Below are 20,106 nucleotides of genomic sequence, written 5' to 3' on the forward strand. Positions count from 1 at the left end.
TTTAGCAAATTTTTGTGTCCTCTATTTAAAGTCATCAAAGAACTTCCCTAAATATTCTTACATGGAAAAACCTGTGCTGTACAGACATCAGTTTACTATAGAAGTCAAGAATCTAGAGTTCAGAGTGGGCAGAAAAATGAATTCACTGGTACATAATGCAGTCTCTTAAAGCCTTGCTGTATGGGGCTCCTGGGTGGCTCAGTCAGAGTGAGCGTCCCAACTCTTGATATTGGCTGAGGTCATGCTCCCAAGGTCATGGGATCAAGCCCCACATTGGGCTCTGCATTAAGCATGAGTCCTGCTTAGGATTCTCTCTCTCTCTCTCTCTCTCTCTCCCCCCCCCCTCTCTCTCTCTGCCCCTCCCCTGCTCGTGCTCTCTCTCAAATAAATAAATAAGTAAATAAAGCCTTGCTGTAATCCAGGAGCACTGCATGTGACTTACAGGTGCACCAGAACACTCCACTTGCTGAGATGCTGTGCTCATCAAGAAACTTTATTATAAATTTATTTCATAACTTTATTATATAAATTTTAAACTTTATTATAGATCTGCCTCTAGGGAGAAAAAACTATGCCTGGTCCAGCACAAACCCTTCCAACCTATGACAACTATATTTTTCACTATGACTTAATAATAGTACTCTCTTTATTTTTTTACATTTATTTATTTATTCTGAGAGGAAGAAAGAATACAAGTGGTGGGAGGGGCAGAGAGAGAGGGAGAGAGAGAGAATCCCAAGCAGGCTCTGTGCTGACAGTGCAGAGCCTGACACAGGGCTTGATCCCATGAACTATGGGATCATGACCTAAGCAGAAATCAAGAGTCTGATACTTAACCAATTGAGCCACCCAGGTGGGTCTGGTATTCTGTTTTAAATAGCAGTCTCTGACGAGTTTGGTAAATGTAAATTGCCATCAGGAAAGGGACTTCTTCCTGACAAAAAGAACTCTTTGAGCCTATGGGACACAGCCTCAGATGGTGTTAAAGTCTCTGTTTAGGGGAGGAGCCAAGATGGCGGAACAGCATGGAAGATTTTTTTTTTTTTTTGCATCTTGTGTCCGTGAAATACAACCAGATCAACACAAAACTATCCTACACACCTAGAAAACTGATTTGAGGATTGACACAACAATCTGCACAACCTGAACCACAGAACTCAGCAGGTACATGGAGCGGAGAGGTGAACTGGGGGAGAGAGAAGCTGTGGAGAGCAGGGAGATGTTTTTGTTTGTGGAGAGAGGATGGAGACAGGGAGAGAGTATGTGAAAATCACCCCCCACTAAAAGCAGCTGGAGAGAAAGTGGAAAAGTGGAAACAGCTGCAGGGACTGAACTAAAAAGGGAGAAAGGAGGAAGGAGAGGGTTTAAATTCCATTAAGACTCTATAAACAGGGGGAGTGCAGAGTCTGAAACTCCACAGCTCAATACCTGGCAGTGCTCTGGTGGGAAAGGTGAATCCCAGGAGCAGAGTGAGGTCTGGGGATCTTCAGGCCACATGGAAAGAGGCGGTTCCCCTGCTGTAACAACATTTGGTAGAGGCTGTGAGGCCACCTGGTCCCAGCAGACCCCAGAGAACAACCACAGAACAGATCAATGAAACCAGAAGCTGGCTCTTTGAAAGAATTAACAAAATTGATAAAACACTAGCCAGTTTGATCAAAAAGAAAAAGGAAAGGACCCAAATAAATAAAATCAAGAACGAAGTTGGATAGATCACAACCAACACAGCAGAAATAAAAACAATAATAAGAGAATATTATAAGTAATTATACACCAATAAAATGGGTAATCTGGAAGAAATGGACAAATTCCTAGAAACATATAAACTACCAAAACTGAAACAGGAAGAAATAGAAAATTTGAACTGACCCATAACCAGTAAAGAAATTGAATTAGTAATCAAAAATCTCCCCAAAAAACAAGAGTCCAGGACCGGATGGCTTTCCAGGAGGATTCTACCAAACATTTAAGGAAGAGTTAATACCTATTCTCTTGAAGCTGTTCCAAAAAATAGAAATGGAAGGAAAACTTCCAAACTCTTTCTATGAGGCCAGCATTACTTTGATTCCAAAACCAAAGACCCTACTAAAAAGGAGAACTATAGACCAATTTCCCTGATGAACATGGATGCAAAAATCCTCAACAAGATATTAGCCAACTGTATCCAACAATATATTTAAAAAATTATTCACCATGACCAAGTTGAATTTATACCTGGGATCCAGGGCTGGTTCAATATCCACAAAACAATCAATGTGATTCATCATATCAATAAAAGAAAGGACAAGAACAACACAATCCTCTCAATAGATGCAGAGAAAGCATTTGACAAAATACAGCATCCTTTCTTGATAAAAACCCTTAAGAAAGTAGGAATAGAAGGATCATACCTTGAGATCATAAAAGCCATATATGAGGGACACCTGGGTGGCACAGTCGGTTAAGTGTCCAACTTCGGCTCAGGTCGTGATCTCACAGTTCGTGAGTTCAAGTCCCATGTCAGGCTCTGTGCTGATGGGTCAGAGCTTAGAACCTGCTTCAGATTCTGTGTCTCCCTCTCTCTTTGCCCCTCCCTGCTCACACGCTGTCTCTCTCCCAAAAATAAAGATTAATTTTTTTTTAAATAAATATATAAAAAATAAAGGCCATATATGAAAGACCCAATGCTAATATCATCCTCAATGGGGAAAAACTGAGAGCTTCCCCCCTAAGGTCAGGAACAAGACAGGGATGTCCATTCTCGCCACTGTTACTCAGCATAGTATTGGAAGACTTAGCCACAGCAGACAACACAAAGAAATAAAAGGCCTCCAAATCAGCCAGAAGGAGGTCAAACTTTCATTTTTTGCAGATGACATGATACTCTATATGGAAAACCAAAGATTTCCACCAAAAAACTGCTAGAACTGATCCATGAATTCAGCAAAGTGGCAGGATATAAAATCAATGCACAGAAATCAGTTACATTTCTATACACCAATAATGAAGTGACAGAAAGAGAAATAAAGGAATTGATCCCATTTACAATTGCACCAAAAACCATAAAATACCTAGGAATAAATCTAACCAAAGAGGTGAAAAATCTATACATTGAAAACTATAGAAAGCTTATGAAAGAAATTGAAGAAGACACACAAAAAATAGAAGAAGATTCCATGCTCCTGGATAGGAAGAACAAATATTGTCAAAATGTCAATACTACCCGAAGCAATCTACATATTCAATGCAATATCTGTCAAAATAACACCAGCATTCTTCACAGAGCTAGAACAACAATCCTAAAATTTGTATGGAACCAGAAAAGACCCCAAATAGCCAAAGCAATCTTGAAAAAGAAAACCAAAGCAGGAGACATCACAATCCCAGACTTCAAGCTGTTTTACAAAGCTGTAATCATGAAGACAGTATGGTACTGGCACAAGAACAGATGCTCAGATCAATGGAATAGAATAGAGAACCCAGAAATGAACCCACAAACGTATGGCCAACTAATCTTTGACAAAGCAGGAAAGAATATCCAATGGAATAAAGACAGTCTCTTTAGCAAGTGGTGCTGGGAAAACTGGACAGCAACATGCAGAAAATGAACCTGGACCACTTTCTTACACCATACACAAAAATAAACTCAAAATGGATGAAAGACCTAAATATCAGACAGGAAGCCATCAAAATCCTCAAGGAGAACGTAAGCAAAAACCTCTTTGACCTTGGCCACGCAATTTCTTACTCAACATGTCTCTGGAAGCAAGGGAAACAAAAGCAGAAATGAACATTGGGACCTCATCAAAATAAAAAGCTTCTGCACAGCGAAGGAAATAATCAGTAAAACTAAAAGACAACTGACAGAATGGTAGAAGATATGTGCAAACGACATATCAGATAAAGGGTTAGTATCCAAAATCTACAAAGAATTTATCAAACTCAACACCCAAACAACAAATAATCCAGTGAAGAAATGGGCAAAAGACATGAATAGACACTTCTCCAAAGAAGACATCCAGATGGCCACCCGACACATGAAAAAATGCTCGATGTCACTCATCATCAGGGAAATACAAATGAAAAGCACAAGGAGATATCACCTCACACCTGTCAGAATGGCTAACATTAACAACTCAGGCAACAACAGATGTTGGCTAGGATGCGGAGAAAGAGGATCTCTTTTGCACTGCTGGTGGGAATGAAAACTGGTACAGCCACTCTGGAAAACAGTATGGATGTTCCTCAGAAAATTAAAAATAGGACTACCTTATGACCCAACAGTTGCACTACTAGGTATTTATCCAAGGGATACAGGTGTGCTGTTTCAAAGGGGCACATGCACCCCCATGTTTATAGCAGCACTATCCACAACAGCCAAAGTATGGAAGAGCCTGAATGTCCATCCACTGATGAATGGATAAAGAAGATGTGGTATGTATATACAATGGAGTACTACTTGGCAATCAAAAAGAATGAAGTCTTGCCATTTACAACTACGTGGCTGGAACTAGAGGGTATTATGCTAAGCGAAATTAGTCAGAGAAAGACAAATATCATATGATTTCACTCATATGAGGACTTTAAGATACAAAACAGATGAACATAAGGGAAGGGAAGCAAAAATAATATAAAAACAGGGAAGGGGACAAAACATAAGAGACTCTTAAATATGGAAAACAAACAGAGGGTTGCTGGAGGAGTTGTGGGAGGGGGGATGGGCTAAATGGGTAAGGGGCATTGAGGAATCTACTCCTGAAATCGTTGTTGCACTATATGCTAACTAACTTGGATATAAATTTAAAAAAATAAATTAAATAAAAAGAGAAAAGTCTCTGGTGAAAATCTCCTCTGACATCTCTTGGCAGCCAACCAAGGCTTTGGGTGACCCTGCTTTCACACTTCTATGGCCATGATTCTCTATCCTGCTTGCATATCAAAATTATCAAAATTATAAAGATGTTTAACAAATGCAGATTCCCAGATTCTCGCCCCAAAGATTCTAATTCAACAGATCTGGAGCTGACCTGGGTATCTGTATTCCTAAGAAATCCAACAGATTCTAACCTATAGTGTTTGAGTATCCATCTGCTTAAGTATAATTCCACAGGTTAGTCCAGGACCACAGATCATAAAATATTTTCTTTTATAAAGGTCTCCAGAGCAATAAGAACTCCTTTCTACATCATCCCTGAACCCTCAGGTTGCCATGGAAACTGGGCATAAAGAGACCAGACACAGGTGCCTGGGTGGCTCAGTCAGTTAAGCATCTGACTTTGGCTCAGGTCATGATCTCACAGTTTGTGGGTTTGAGCCCAGCGTCGGGCTCTGTGCTGACAGCTCAGAGCCTGGAGCCTGCTTTTAATTCTGTGTCTCCCTCTCTTTCTGCCCTCCCCTACTTGTGTTGTGTCTCTCTTGCTCTCAAAAATAAATAACAAACATTAAAAAAAATTTTTTTAAGGAGTCCATACAGGAAGTTGTTAGGTCATTAAAGCCTAACAACGGTGAGAAGCCAGCAGACCTCTGGGACCTTGGGCCTTTAGCTAGAAGGTATCAGAGTCCCATTAGCTTTTAGAGAAATAGTCCTGTCTGGCCAAAAATGTATATATCATACAGATGATATGTATTTACAGATGCATAATTTGTGAGCCCAATCCAAAATAATAATGACTAATAATTTTAAAATGGTGACAGCAAAGCATTAAACAGGTTTGGGGCCCTTTGGAGCATGGGCTCCATGCGTCTACACAAAGGATGCACACCCATACCGTTGGCCCTATGCAGGACTATTGGGGCAGGATGATGATTTATAAATAGAGAGATCTGCATTCTCATATTCTTTTCAATCTGCTTGTTTTTCTGCATCCACACAGCAGCCAAGGCCATCTCTTTAAAACAAATCTGGTCCTGTCACTTCCCTGCATCCTGTTGCCCTAGGATCAAATCTCAAGTCTGGCACACAGGTCCCTTTGCCATCTGACCCCTACCTGCCTCTTTCCCCTTATGGTCTCCATTCTCTGTCTGTACTCCAGTCGTGCTGCCCTTGTCTCAATTCTCCCATGTTGCATGCCTCTTTCTGTTCAGATCTTTCACAATGCTGTTTTCCATGACTAAAAGAATCTCCCCTCCTTGTCCTAACTTGGCCAAAGTCTGCATATCCTTCCAGTCATAGGTTAAATGTCTCTTCTTCATGGAAGCATTCTCTGACCCACCTTGGGACAACACATCCTCGTATCACGCTCTTCTTGTCCTTTATGAGCTTCTTCACACTGTGCTTAATTAAATGGTGACCTGTGCCATTTGTCTGTCTCCCCTGCTAAATGCTTCTCTTACTGTCAGGTACAGTGCCTGGAACACAAGGGGTGCTCACAAAGTGTTTTTGAATGAATGACTGAAAACCAACAACAAGTGAAGAAAGGGTGAAAATGTCAGGTGCTGAGTGTGCCCCTCTTCTAAGAAACATGTCCATTCCAAGACCCAGTGACCTGCTCACTCACATCACTCCCTGTATGGATACTTGGCATATAAGCCTCCGTACATAGAGTGTGACCGTGCTACACAATTTTTCCAGGACAATTCCATTTGTTAACAGTGTGTTATTATTAACAACACTTACTTTGGCTCACCACACCACCTGTTTAGATAAGGAATTATATAGGCTCTGTGCGTATATACCACACTTTAATAATACTTGAACCATCTCTTTCTCTCTCTATAGAGGTGAATTGACAAGAGACAGCTTCTGTGTTTTGGTGGCCGTGGTATTAGCAGCAAGAGCTTAAGTTATTAAACCGAGCAGCTTTAATCTGTGAGGTCTCCCGGAGCAGTGGGGATTATTGTATGTTTACCCCAGAGCCAGCACTGCTATTCCAATGAGCTAGAGTTTGCTCCCTGAAATGCCCACACTGGCCCCCTTGCCTTTCTCTAGACCCAGTTCCCAACTGTGAAAGATGTGATGGAGTTTTACTTGGAGATCGACCCTGTCACCTTGAACCTGATCATCCTAGTAGCAAGCTACGTCATCTTGCTCTTGGTATTCCTCATCTCCTGCGTGCTGTATGACTGCCGAGGCAAGGACCCCAGTAAGGAGTACGCTCCTGAGACCACTCTTGATGCCCAGCCCTCCATCCACTTGGTGGTGATGCAGCAGAGCACGTCAGGGGACCTCTGGGCAAGGAGGCCCAGCCTTCATTTTGGGGATCCTGTTCCATTAGGGAAGAAAAGCACAATGGTGTGAGGTCGGCCAAGGGCTACTGGGGAGAGAGCACTAGACATTCTGGACAAACTGTTCTCCACGTGGCTGCGCTGGTCTTGCTGGGCTATGTAAGCGGGAGTTCTGCCTTACCTTCTACGTTCTTGTCACCCTCTTCGTGGATGAAGCAAACATTTAAGGTAAGAAGCCTGAAGTGGCCTTTGGTCAAGTTCTACGGATGCAAAAATCTCATTAATACTCTTGTATAGTGATGTTGGTTGTTGGTCCCTTCCTGGTGATGCCCTTGCCATTTCTAGGAGAGATTGACATTTGATAGGAAACTCCTTCTTCCCTCCTAGGTTCTTTGGCTGGTCTAATAACTACATTGACATAAAACAGATGAATAGGAGAAAAACAAGTTTAATGTTTACCCTTGGGGCCCTATAAAAAATATGAGACTCAAAGAAGTGACCAGGGCAGGCAGATTTTGTCCTTTAGACCAAAAAAAACCAAAAAACAACAACAACAAAAAAAAAACTTGTGAAGAATTGACAAAGCAAAAGCAAAGAAGTTTGGAGAAGTTTGAGTTTGGGATAGTAAATTAGTGAAGATGTAACAAGATTTGTTGATATAGCTTTCTTGGACCCGAATTCCCTATTTCTGGTGACAAGAATGTGTTGTGACACCTTCGCCTTGGGGCATTTATATCCTGCTTTCAAGAAGACAGAGGAGCGTCAGAGCATCCTTCTTGTACGAGCTCTTTTTCAAGTAACTTTTTTTCAAAATAATCAATATGCCCAAATGTCATATTTTGGGGCAGCCTCTTCCACTCCCCCTCAAAAGGTTTAAAACACAGAGTGCAATAGTGTGTGTCTGTGTGTGTGTGTGTGTGTGTGTGTGTGTGTGTGTGTCTGAGTGATGAGAAAAGAGCCTGGCTCAAATCTATCCTATACTCAGCAGATTACCTCTTTACAAGGTAACCACTGAAGTTGTCCAGACTTAATATTATCATTCTTTGTATACATACCAGCTCCTCCCATTCTATTCCCCCGTGTGAGTCATGGGGGGCGCAGTCATCTTAGAGCATAGTGGCTAACTGACAAAGCTTGGAGCCTGGGTTCAAACCCTATCTCCACTCACTAGGTGTGTGACCAAAGCCACCTCCTTGTGCCCCAAGGCTCATGGTAAGACCTCCAGGCCGTCTGGATATTTAAATGAGTTATTTCACTGAAAGCACTTGAGACAATTCTTGGCACATAAGGTTAGCTTATTATTCATGCTTATTAAAATTTTTAATTATTAATATATAATGATACTCCCTTTCATACTTCTCATCGAGACGCTTAATCTCCAGTCCTGTTCCAGTACAAAGTTACTGAAGACTCACCACAAAATGTTGAGGTTCCATCGTGTTTTAGTCCCCTCGTCCCCCGAGCACCACTCTCTCCCTTTCTTTGTTACTGTTAACTAATAAACTTCTTTCCCTGCTCACTCATCTATTTCCACAATTTTGAGTTACTCCTTCCAGTGTATGTTTTTATTAATCCTCCCTTTCCCCGAGCTCAAAGTAACTTGCATATCCACTCAAAGATTTATTAAACCCCTTCTTCCAATCTGGCTGTGTGTAGAAACACAAAGAAACGAGTGTGTCGTGACTGCTCCCTCTCATCTTTGCTGCCTGATAGAGAAAGGAGGAGTCAGGCATGGCTTAGCCCATGAAGGACAAGGAAGCTTGTAGATGCTCTGACAGTCTACACAGCGTGCAGGAGTCCCTAGAGACAGAAGTGCCTACCACACAGAAGGAGCTCAGGAAACATTTAAATAATGTTGAATGGCCAATCTCATCTTCGACTCAGGCATCAAAAATAAGAATATTTGCCTTGAAAAATAAGCAGCTATTTTTCTGGAAGGACCAGCAGACGTTGGGGGCTTGAAGGGTAAGCCAGGAAATGTCATTTTAGATAGAAGGAATAGCATGAACAGAGCTTGGAAGCACAAATCATAGGGTTCACTGACTACGAAAGCCTGAGGGCTTGCAAAACTGTTAAGAAAAAATGAGAAATTAAATTTCAATTTATCCCAGGGAAAACTGAAGAGGAGGGACTGACCCATCCTGGTCTGCCGATTTCAGCGATGGGTGTTTTTTTGCCTTGGGATTGTTAAGTAGCCATACGAAAAATAAAGATAATCCAACTTATTTTGTTTTCAGATTTTTAAATATTTATTTCGAATTCTGTTTCACATTTTTATCAGAAAAATTATATTTTCTCTTAAACATGTGATTTTAAAATTTTATTGAAAATCCTGCAGAGAGTTTTTTTTTTCTTTTATGGTCGAGAAGTCATCTCCACCTTAATAATGAACATATAAAATGAATAGGAAAAGACAGCAAATTCCTAAGCAGCTTCTAAGAACCTGCCCTCTACCGTAGCATGAGCTTCACATGGGCTAACCTCTCATTCCTTGTCCCTATCATGGGAATATATAGATAAGTGGACACAAGAAAAATGTATCCATGGAGAAAAAAAAAGTCAGTAGACCATAAAAAAAAGTGATAATAATAGTTAATTTAGTTTTTTGAGAAAGAGAAATACCAAATGTTAAATTCTTCTTATTTTTTTTGGTTAAAATTTTTCTAATGTTTATTTATTTTTGTGAGAGAAACACACACAGGTGTGAGCAGGGGAGGGACAGAGAGAGAGGGAGACACAGAATCCAAAGCAGGCTCCAGGCTCTGAGCTGTCAGCACAGAGCCCAAAGTGTGGCTTGAACCCACAAATGGCGAGATCATGACCTGAGCTGAAGTCAGCGCTCAACCAACTGAGCCACCCAGCTGCCCCAAATTCTTATTTTAGAGTTAAGAATATGCAATAAACATTCACTTGACTTTTTTTTAAATGGAAATATTTTCACGTATGTTTCAATTCCATATTGGAGTCAGTTGAAGAGGAAAGATTAACATGGAGGGTAGAAAAATAAATTCCAAGGAGAAGAAGAACAACAACAATAACAACAAACCGCCAAATAATAGTAATAATAACAACAACAACAGATAAGGGGAACAGAAATAAAGTCAGGGGAGAGAGACAAAAGAAGGAAACTAAAAAGACTCTAAGGTGAACATCGGAATATAAGGTATTAAGCTTTTCTTCCAAGCTTCTGGTTCATTTGATTTGTGGCTCATTCAATTTGTGTTCTTCAGGAAGGAACCAGCTTCTAGCATTTAAAACAATCTTTTCTGTCTAGAATGTGCGCTTAGAATCTTAGGAGAGCTACAAAAGCCTTTCAGCATTTTGCTAATGAGGAAAGCAGCCCGGAAGGAAGACCCTTGTCCCCAAGAGGACTTGGCTTTAGAGCCAGGACTAAGATCCTGTTATTCCCTTTTCCCTTCTACCACCCTGCCTCCCCCCACCTCACCCCACCCCCTCCCTCCCCACACAGGGCTCTTTCTACAGCACCATCTCCTGCCTGCTTGTATTGTAAAACTTCATAACTTATTTCTTATCTTTTAAATAAAGCTTTATTTCCCAGTGGAATGGTTTATTGCACAGCTGTGAAGCTGTAACTAATGTTTTCAAACCGGGTGGAATGGATTGCCGGCTAGAACCAAGAAGTCTCTTTAACAGTCAAATACGGCATTATTTTTGTTTCCTGATGGGATCAGGACTTCCTTAGTCCACCTCTTTTCAATACATTATTCTTCCATCAGGCACAATTTGTATAAAAGCAAACACAACATTGTGGCCTGATTTGGACAAGAGCTGTGGGAAGGTCACAAGCAAAATGCTTCCGCCCCAAGATAAGGGAGGGCGGGAACGGAGATGTATCACAGATCTGTTACATGCCAAACGCTTGGTATTCCTATCTCATTTCATCCTCACTCTCCCCTGGGAGATGGACACAATGAAAACTGGTTAAAGATAAGGAACCGGAGGCCCAGGGAAGCTGTAAGGTTCAGGCAAGGCCACACAGCTAGTACACATGGGAAACAGGATTTGAACTCAGTTCTAAACGTGTGGTTTTCTGCTACCTGTTTTTTCCCAGCTGTTCCAGAAGAGTAGCCAGCCAGCGTTTGCTCCACATCACCTCTCCCACACGCTAGAACTGTGTACCCAAGAAGTTGCTGCATAAACGTCTGGTAAGTAATCTAATGGCCTTTCAGATTTTCTCCTCTGAATAAGATAACCAAAGTTTCCATCAGAGGAAAAATAGTTATTATAATTTGGCCAAACATTATCTCCTGGTGTTTTAGAAGTCACCAAGATGGAGTGGTCTAAGATGGGCTTTGTAACAGAAATGTCAACCTCAAGGCCCGTCTGTCACTACATGCTGTTGAGCCTTTCGGGCATCACTTAGCTTCCTAAGCCTTTTTTCTCACCTTAAAAATGGGTATAATGCTAATGTCGGCAAGGCTTAGAATAATATACATAAAGTACCTGGTGTAGGTAGGATTTCAACAAAATGAAGGCCATCATTATTATACGAGAAGATATGGTGAAAATAAGTAGGGGAACTCATCACTTGAAGGCCAGATAGCAAGAGCAGGTCCAGGCTCATTTATGAGAGCATTGAAAAGAAGGAGTGTGAGGTTGAGACTTGTCACATGAAGTAGAAATTTGGACATAAGGGAAGGTGATAGGCTGAATTGTGTCCCCCTTTCCAAAATTCATATATTGAAGTCTTTACCCCAGTAGTCCGGAATGCAATCTTATTTTGAAATAGGATCATTACTTGTGTAATTAGTGAATACAAGGTGCTACTGTTGTAGGGTGGACCCTTAATCCAATATAACTGGTGTCCTTATTTAAAAAAGGGAAGTCTGGACACTAACATGCACACAAGGAAAACACCGTGTGAAGATTAGAGTCATGTGACCACTTGCTGAGAAACCACCAGAGGATACAGAGGCAAGCCTGGAACAGATCCTTCCCCAGTGCCTTGGGGGAGCACAGCCTTGCTGACACCTTGATGTGAGACTTCCAGCCTCCAGACTGTGAGACAATATGCTTCTGTTGTTTAAGCCACTCAGTTTGTGGTACTTTGTTAAGACAGCCCTTGCAGAATCATACCGTGTCTAAAGGGAATGCTTAGTACAGGTGATAGGATGCTTAACATTTCAAGGCCCTATAGGATAAGTGACATAATTCTTTTGGATGTGACAGCAGCACGTTGAGTTAGGGCCTTGGGCAGAAGCTAAAAGTCCAAGCTTTGTCAGAGTTACCTAGGAAATCGACCCTGTACAAGCAGAGTAACCATTTGTTGTGTTTTTAAGGAAGGTAGACTACAAGGGGGAGAATGTCTTTAGGAAGAAAATGTGCTTGTGGTTTTGCTAGATAAAGTGTGAAGGATACTTGTTAAGAGTGAGCAACTCTCAGTTCTATAAAGAGGAGCAAGGAACAAGTCAACAAAGAAAGGATGTTATGGAGTCCAAGCGCAAATCTACTGGGTTGAAGCAAAACAAGATCAGAACTAGCCCTAAAGAATCCCAATCCTTTCAGACAATAGTATCCATAGGTTATATGTCTACAGTGTCCCATAGATCCTTTAAAATCCACTTAGTGAGTGCTGGCTCAATTATTTAAGTGACAATTTGTAGGGGGCGGAACAATTATTCTTACTTTAGAGACGAAGGAGTCTCGTGTCGCTTTGTATAAACCTTTCAAATAACAGAATGGGATGAACAGAACCCAGGGATTCTGGCTCAGTCCTGAGCTTGCCCTGTAATTCCATAGCTACCCAGAATCTATGCAGGGTAAGAGAGTGATTCAGCAAGCTGGATGCAGAAAATCCACGCTTTTGTGAACATCTCTCACTATCTTTAACTTCTGGGGAAGCACAGGATAACACAGTCCTCTTGATTAGGGCAAAAGTCCCCAAGAACTAGAGGGTAAAGTCCAGTACAGCTCAAGGGAATCAAGGACAGCCTTTTTTCTCATTACTTCATCCTCCCTGAGAACACCAGTGGCTGAAATATAGAAACCAGGAGCGTGTTTATTATCTACCTTATTGTAACAGTTCATTTGGACTTCAACCTTCTTGGGCTGTCAGTGTGTCAGATAAGGGCTTTGTGACACCAGGATTGAGAAAGATCTCAGCTATTTCACATCTTCCCGAGATAATGGGAAGTTGTTTGCACATATTTATTTTTTGGTTCGAGGTTTGTCTCTACTCAGAAACGCCAGCCCTGTGTTGGGATCTGCTGGCTGTCTGTTTGGCACAACTCAGCCTGGTGGCCTTATCTGCAATCTCAAGCTGACAGTGGTGGGAGGCTCAGGAAATACTAGAAAGATGAAGACTTGTTTGGAAGGATGAAGGGGACGAAGGGAGAGAAAAGCGTGCTGCCCCAAGGGAGAGCTGAAAATTGCGCAAGAGTGGCTCAACAGAAATGTGGCAGTGGAATTTGGAATCTGAACTGTTTGTCAGAATTGGTGAAGATATTCTCACCATGGCAATTTATCAGTGAAAAGCAACTTGCCATTAGGGCAGGAGGAAAGCCAATATTATCATAAAACTTTGGTGAAAAACATGTGTGTGACAGTCCTCATACACATGCTCGGGAGGAAAAGGAGATCTAGACAAGGAAACAATGGTTTTGTCAACATCAACAAGACTGAATTTGACAACTCTTACCATCAAAAAAGTTTCCCTATATCTCACCTATGTCTCTTCTGTTCTTACCCTTTACATTCCTTTTCTCTCATTTACCTCTGTTGGGTTTGATAAAGAAGCACTGTTTATACAGTGACTGATACCACTGTGTCTCCTGAAAGAATGCAGTCAGATCAGATCACAAGGTATACTGAGTAAACAGCTGGCTCATGGATGGGGCCATAGCATCTTGGCGAGCTGTGCCAAAAATCATTTGTTACTGAAAGTAAACTGCCTAAGTTTATGCACGACTCACCTATTTTTAGATAGGGGGTGACTCGAAGGTTATCCCAATCATAATGCCATCCTCACTTCTGGGCACTCCAATGTCATTGCTTCAGAGTTACAATTCGTGTGGAAGCAACTGCATATCCTTACTGACCGCTTCTCTATTTGACAAGTATTTGTAAAGCGCCTACTTTGTGCGGGTCTCCTGCCAGGGCCAGGAGGATACCTCATGTACATGACCCGTCCTCGTGAACCTTGCCAAGTGGAAGGAAAAGCTACTACGTACCTTGTATATGATGTCAGAACCTACTACAACCCTAAGAGGTACCGTTGTTTTCCCAATTTTATATATTTTGGCGGCTAACACTCTAAAGCCCATTCTCCAAACCAGTGGCCTCCAAACTACCGAGCATGTATTCCTTTCAGTAAAGATGATTTCAGCACTCACCTGTGTGCATGTGTATACTGTATCTATCTAAATAAATATACATGTACATATATTTAAGTTATTTATGTTTAAATACATATAGATTTATGCATTATATATACACGTATATGTACATTATGTGGATCTTCCTGTACACCTCACCTTGGAGTCTCTCCACCACTTTACCACATGGCCTCCTGATTTTGTCTGTGTATAAACGGAATAATCTACCTCCGTTCTCCCCCCCCCCACCCCCCACCTAACATTAGGTTTTGCTCTAGATGAGTGGGAATGGGAACCCTATCTAACAACTTAATCTAGAAAATGTATCTTTAAAATTTTTTTTAATGTTTTTTTTTTTTTTTTTTTTTTTGAGACAGAGACAGAACATGAACAGGGGAGGGGCAGAGAGAGAGAGACACAGAATCTGAAGCAGGCTCCAGGCTCTGAGCTGCCAGCACAGAGCCCGACGCAGGGCTCGAACCCACGAACTGTGAGATCGTGACCTGAGCTGAGGTCGGACGCTTAACCGACTGAGCCACCCAGACACCCCATAGAAAATGTATTTTTTTTAATAAAAAGCAATCATTTTCAAGTTTACACTGCATCTTTGTATTGCTAAAGATGTTTTGGCAGAATTCCTTGATGAGTTTTTTTATATGCAAAGGTGAATTTGACTGGCTCTGTAAATTCTACTCATCTGCTTTGAATTCTCTTTCCTGGGAGGGATCTTAAGTCCCTCCAACAAAAGAATGAGTGTCTTAGATATGTTTCAGCACCAATAAAGGACTGCATACATCAGTAAACCTCTGTCCTTCGGTGATGACTTTGTTGGAAAAAGAAAGGAGACTTTTTACTTCAGCTGTAGAATAGGAATTACAGTCCTGTGGAAGCAAAGTGCCCCAGACACAGGAGGGAGGCCCGTGGGCTGCTCCGATGTCCCAAGCAGGGAGGGCTGGGAATGCAACGGATAGTCTTCTAATGCATGGAGCCACGGAGGTGAGGCCAGGGCCGTCACTAGCTGTCTCCGCAGGCACTGTGAAAAGGAGGGCTGAGAAGCTGGATCCACAGAGATGAGACCTTCCAGCCCCACCCCATCACCCGAACTTCCTCGTCTGCTGTGGAGACCTTTCTCGAAAGTGGATGCAGCTTCCTCCTTGACTGGACACTGCCCTTGCCTCCTCTGGGAGCTGGGTTCTCATCCGTATTTCCACTTCTGAGGGACAGCCCGGGGGCTACTAATTGTAACCCAGTCATTAGCTTCCTGGGAGGCATTGGGCCTCATTGGCTCATCTGCGAAAAGAAAGCACCAGAGTTAATGAACAACCTTCAAGGGTCCTTCCAGCTCTGGGAGTTTTGACCCTGCATTTGTCCTTTTTCCTGACCTTTCCTCTCTTCCCACACTCACCTTTTAGAATGAAGCCGCTAGGGACAGGAGGATTTGTTCTGAAAACTGCCTCCAGTTGGGACATTGTTGTTGATCAGGGAGCTGCAAAGGGAAACTTAACAGACAGTTGAGTCCTTTTCTTTCACAGTATGCATGCACATACCCTGTTTTCTAACATGGTTTCCATCCGACATTTCAACTAACTGTCCCCACGTTGGTGCTTCTTCAAGTCAAAGTCTGTTTTGCACTCTTTGGAAGGAGCGTAAACCATGACAAATGGCCTCAGTTTAGGCATATGGTGATGCATTGATTTCCTAGTTTGCTGGGATGTATTAGCAAACTTATTGTCCCCAAATGTAAAAATAATGAACTTACCACTGTGCGTGGAACATTGACAATGTGAAACAGATGAGATTTATTGAAGCCTCAGAGACAATCCTTAATTTTTAGTAGAACATTGCCTTTTGTTTTCATCCTGAGTGAATTTCAATGGCCTTCCCCCTAAAACCTTGTTTTAAGACAGTCATGGTGGTTAGGAATTAAAAAGTTGTTCTTTTTTTTTTTCTTTTTTTCCTTACGTGAGTGTATTAGTTAGAGTTTATATTTGGCTATGATTAACAAAGACACAAAGCACAGTGGCTAAAACGTGATTGGAACTTTGTTCCCGCTCTTGAATCCTGAAGTTGAAAGGGAAAAGGCTCAGCCTCGTACAGTGGCTCCAAGATGCCCTCAATGTCCCTGGTACCTTTATTTCTGTTCCACTGGCTTTGCTTCATGATTTCCATCCTTGATGTTTCCTTCTCATTGCAAGATGGCTACCACAGCTCCAAATCTTACATCTAAGTTCCAGGCAGGGAGAGGAATAGAGGTGAGGACAAATGGGCACATGCCAGTCAGCAGAGAGACCTACTCAACTATTTTTACTTAAATTTCATTGGCTGGAACTTCATCAAATATCTGCTTCTATCTGCACGGAAACCTGTAAGATGCATATTTTTTCGGGGTGCATTGACATTGCCCAAGTCAGGCCCAAGTCATTGTCAAGTTCATTAGAAAGGAAGAGGGAGAGAATGAATTTGGGGTAGGCTACGTACTAGTGGGGTTATTTGCCCTTCTAAAATGAATAGATGTTTGTTAAGGTAAACCTGAAAACTATGGAAAAGGAAAGGAACGAGATGATGATGATGTCAACTACCCAAAATGATCTCCTGTAGCATTTGGTGTACCTGTATGCTTGTTTTTTAATTAGCAATTGTAATTATTTTTCTGATGTATTTTTTCTGATTATAGAAGACATGCCTATTCAACAGGGAAACTTTGAGCAAAGTATAGAGAAGAAGATAGAAATCATCCACAATCCCATTATCCAGAGATAATAACTATACTATTTTGTTGCTTTTTCTGCCATTTTCAAGTATATATTACATATTAATTATCACAGCATATGTATACTTTGATATCTTTTTTCATCTTCTAAGTAAAAAAAGTGAATTTACATATGACCCTAGCTAATGTATCTCTGCACCCTTATAACGGAGCATTCCCAAATGTGGTTGCAGAGTTATTTGGAAAGTGCCTTAAGTAGGAGAGAATGAATAGCATACACTGATTTTCTTCTGACCTGTTTCTGGGAGACCATCATCACTCTGATTCTCAGACTATACTTTATGGTCTTCTTTCTGTATTTTTCCACCTTAAAAGGTGGCAAGTGCACATGCCAAGAGTTAAAATGACCCTTAGGGGAATGTGGACTATTGCCCATTCTTACCACATGGCTCACAGAGGTGATTTTTGCTCCTGCTTGTAAATTCATAGGATCTCCAAGCTATGTAGGACCTTCATGGCTCGTCAGTCCAAACCTCTAATGCAACAGTAAAGAGATGCAGAAAAGGAAAAATGCCCTGCTCGGGGTCACAGCTGGCGTGGTCAGTACCCAAGGGTCTTCCTGGTAATCTTCCACTCTACTTGAGATGCTTTGGATGATGAACTAGTTGGTAAACTTCAAAGGTATTATGACTCCTACAAAACTACACAACTAACCTCAGTCAGTTGCTAAAGGCATCACATGAAACCTAAGGATTTATAACTTGCTTAGGGTGGCATTTCTCAGGTTGGCAATTCCACATAATGTACCCAGATATTCAGAGAAAATGCCCACAGAAAACTGTTTCACTTATTATGAGCTCATTTCTTACTAAGTGCCATAGAGTTGTAGTATAGACTTACAAGACTTGCAGCCAAGTTGGGGAGATGAGAGGGAAGGGTGAACCGATATAGCACGTTCATACAATGGAATGCCATGTGGCCGTAAAAGGGGATGAGGTAAATCTGCGTGAACTGACATGGAAAGATAACCATGATGTGTTAGCAGAAAAATGCTGCTCACTGGGGAGTTTGAGGTATATGTTGTAAGATCTCTCTTGTGTTTAAAAGTGTTTTTTTAATGTTTATTTATTTTTGAGAGAGAGAGAGTGCAAGTGGGTTAGGAGCAAAGAGAGAGAGAGAGAGAGAGAGAGAGAGAGAGAGAGAGACAGATGCAGAATCAGAAGCAGGCTCCAGGCTCCAGGGCTATCAGCACAGAGCCAGTTGCGGGGCTCAAACTCACAAACCATGAGATCATGACCTGAGCCGAAGTCAGACGCTTAACCAACTAAGCCACTCAGGCGCCCTAGATCTCTCTTGTGTTTTAAAACAAAGTACATTCACATACTTACATGTTTTTCTATGTGTAGAAAATATCTAGACAAATACACACAAACGTTTATCAGTGATTATCCAATAGAGTGGGATTTTCAGATGCGGGGAGTTACATTTCTTTTTACTTTTTTCATTTACACACTTCTGCTTTTAAAATATAATCATGCATTATAATCAGTTTCTCCATCACACATTTTGAATAATCACAGTATCTATCTACTACAGAGAACTTTGACAATTAAATGAGTTGCTATGTATACAATGCTTAGACCTTTGCCAGGTACATAGTTAGAGCTCAATAAACATTAGCCGTGATGATGATGATGATGATGATGATGAAGGAGAAGAAGAAGAAAGGTGGGTGCTCACATGGTGTTGCTGAGCATATACAACCATACAAGTTATTTATAGGGCAAATTGATCAGATATTATGCCAAAAACCTTTAAAATGTGAAAGCAATTTGACCCAGCAGTTCCACTTTCAGAAATTTCTTCTATGGAAAAAAACTGAGTAAGTGTGTGAAAAATATATACAAAGATAAATAAAGAGCAAAATGTTGGCAACAAGCTAAATGTTCAAAACCAGGAATGGTTTAATAAATTATGGTGCATCTTTATAATGGAATAGTATGCATTCATTGTAGCAATGAGTTCATTAATGTGGCAATATGGTAATGATATAATATTAATGAAAAAGGCAAATTGCTGAATGCCATATACATTATGATTCCATTACGGTACAAAGAATGTAACGTACATCTGTATCTCTAAAAGCACAATGCACTTAAATATTAATAGTACTGAGCCCTCGGCAATTGTGGAAAATTGTTTCCTTTTTACTTAGGTGCCGTTTCCAATATTTCTATAGTGCTTGTGCAAGTATTTAAAAGAAAGGCAAAGGGCCTTTGGGGGAACATTTCATAATGTAGCCTCCATGCCAACAGACTGGCACCAGGATGCCTCTGCCTGGGGGCCAGAGGAGATATGAGTGCCTCCAAGGACCATGTGGGCAAGTTTTTTCAATTTCTAGAGCAGACTCAGCAGACATGGAACTAGTGTCCTGGCCTGACTCAGGAGACAGAATTTGGGATGTTGACCAAAGGCCAAAAGAAATAGGCGAGTAAATTTGGGCCATGTCACTGCAGTCAGCAAACCCAAAAATATGTACCAAATTCTTATAATGATCATTCCTCCATTTTTGCAGGGGGCAGTGGGACTGGGAGTCTATGTCTTTTGTGCCAGCATGATTATGAATGACAGCCCTTTCACTTTGGGTCACCCAACCCATTTGAGACTTGCTCATTTGTTTCATCATTTTCTTTGTTCTCCTATCTGCTGTATTTCCTGTACATTACAGTTAGTTAAAGGCTTGAGTCAGGTTCAACTTCTTTTTTGGTAAGAATTCTTCATAGATGTTTCTATTTGCTGTATATCGCCTCATGTCAGGAGTTACACAAAGTCTGATTGTCCCACTGTTAGTGATACTCACGTTGATGAGTGGATTCAGGTGGTGGCAGCATGATCGAGTCGAAAATTTCTTCCTGAACT

At 41.3% G+C, this 20,106-nt stretch overlaps 1 protein-coding gene across 1 annotated transcript; it reads left to right on the forward strand.

Annotated features, from left to right (window-relative positions):
* The first annotated feature begins 6,809 nt into the window (after positions 1 to 6,809).
* On the forward strand, positions 6,810 to 14,898 carry SMIM36 (small integral membrane protein 36). The gene is made up of 2 exons (XM_045488318.1): positions 6,810 to 7,371; positions 14,855 to 14,898. Exon 1 carries the CDS (start codon positions 6,935 to 6,937, stop codon positions 7,214 to 7,216), a length of 282 nt encoding a protein of 93 aa, XP_045344274.1. The 5' UTR covers positions 6,810 to 6,934; the 3' UTR covers positions 7,217 to 7,371; positions 14,855 to 14,898.
* Positions 14,899 to 20,106: the final 5,208 nt, after the last annotated feature.

The sequence above is a fragment of the Leopardus geoffroyi genome, chromosome E1 (genome assembly GCF_018350155.1).
Source record: "Leopardus geoffroyi isolate Oge1 chromosome E1, O.geoffroyi_Oge1_pat1.0, whole genome shotgun sequence".
In the NCBI taxonomy this organism is placed as follows: domain Eukaryota; kingdom Metazoa; phylum Chordata; class Mammalia; order Carnivora; family Felidae; genus Leopardus; species Leopardus geoffroyi.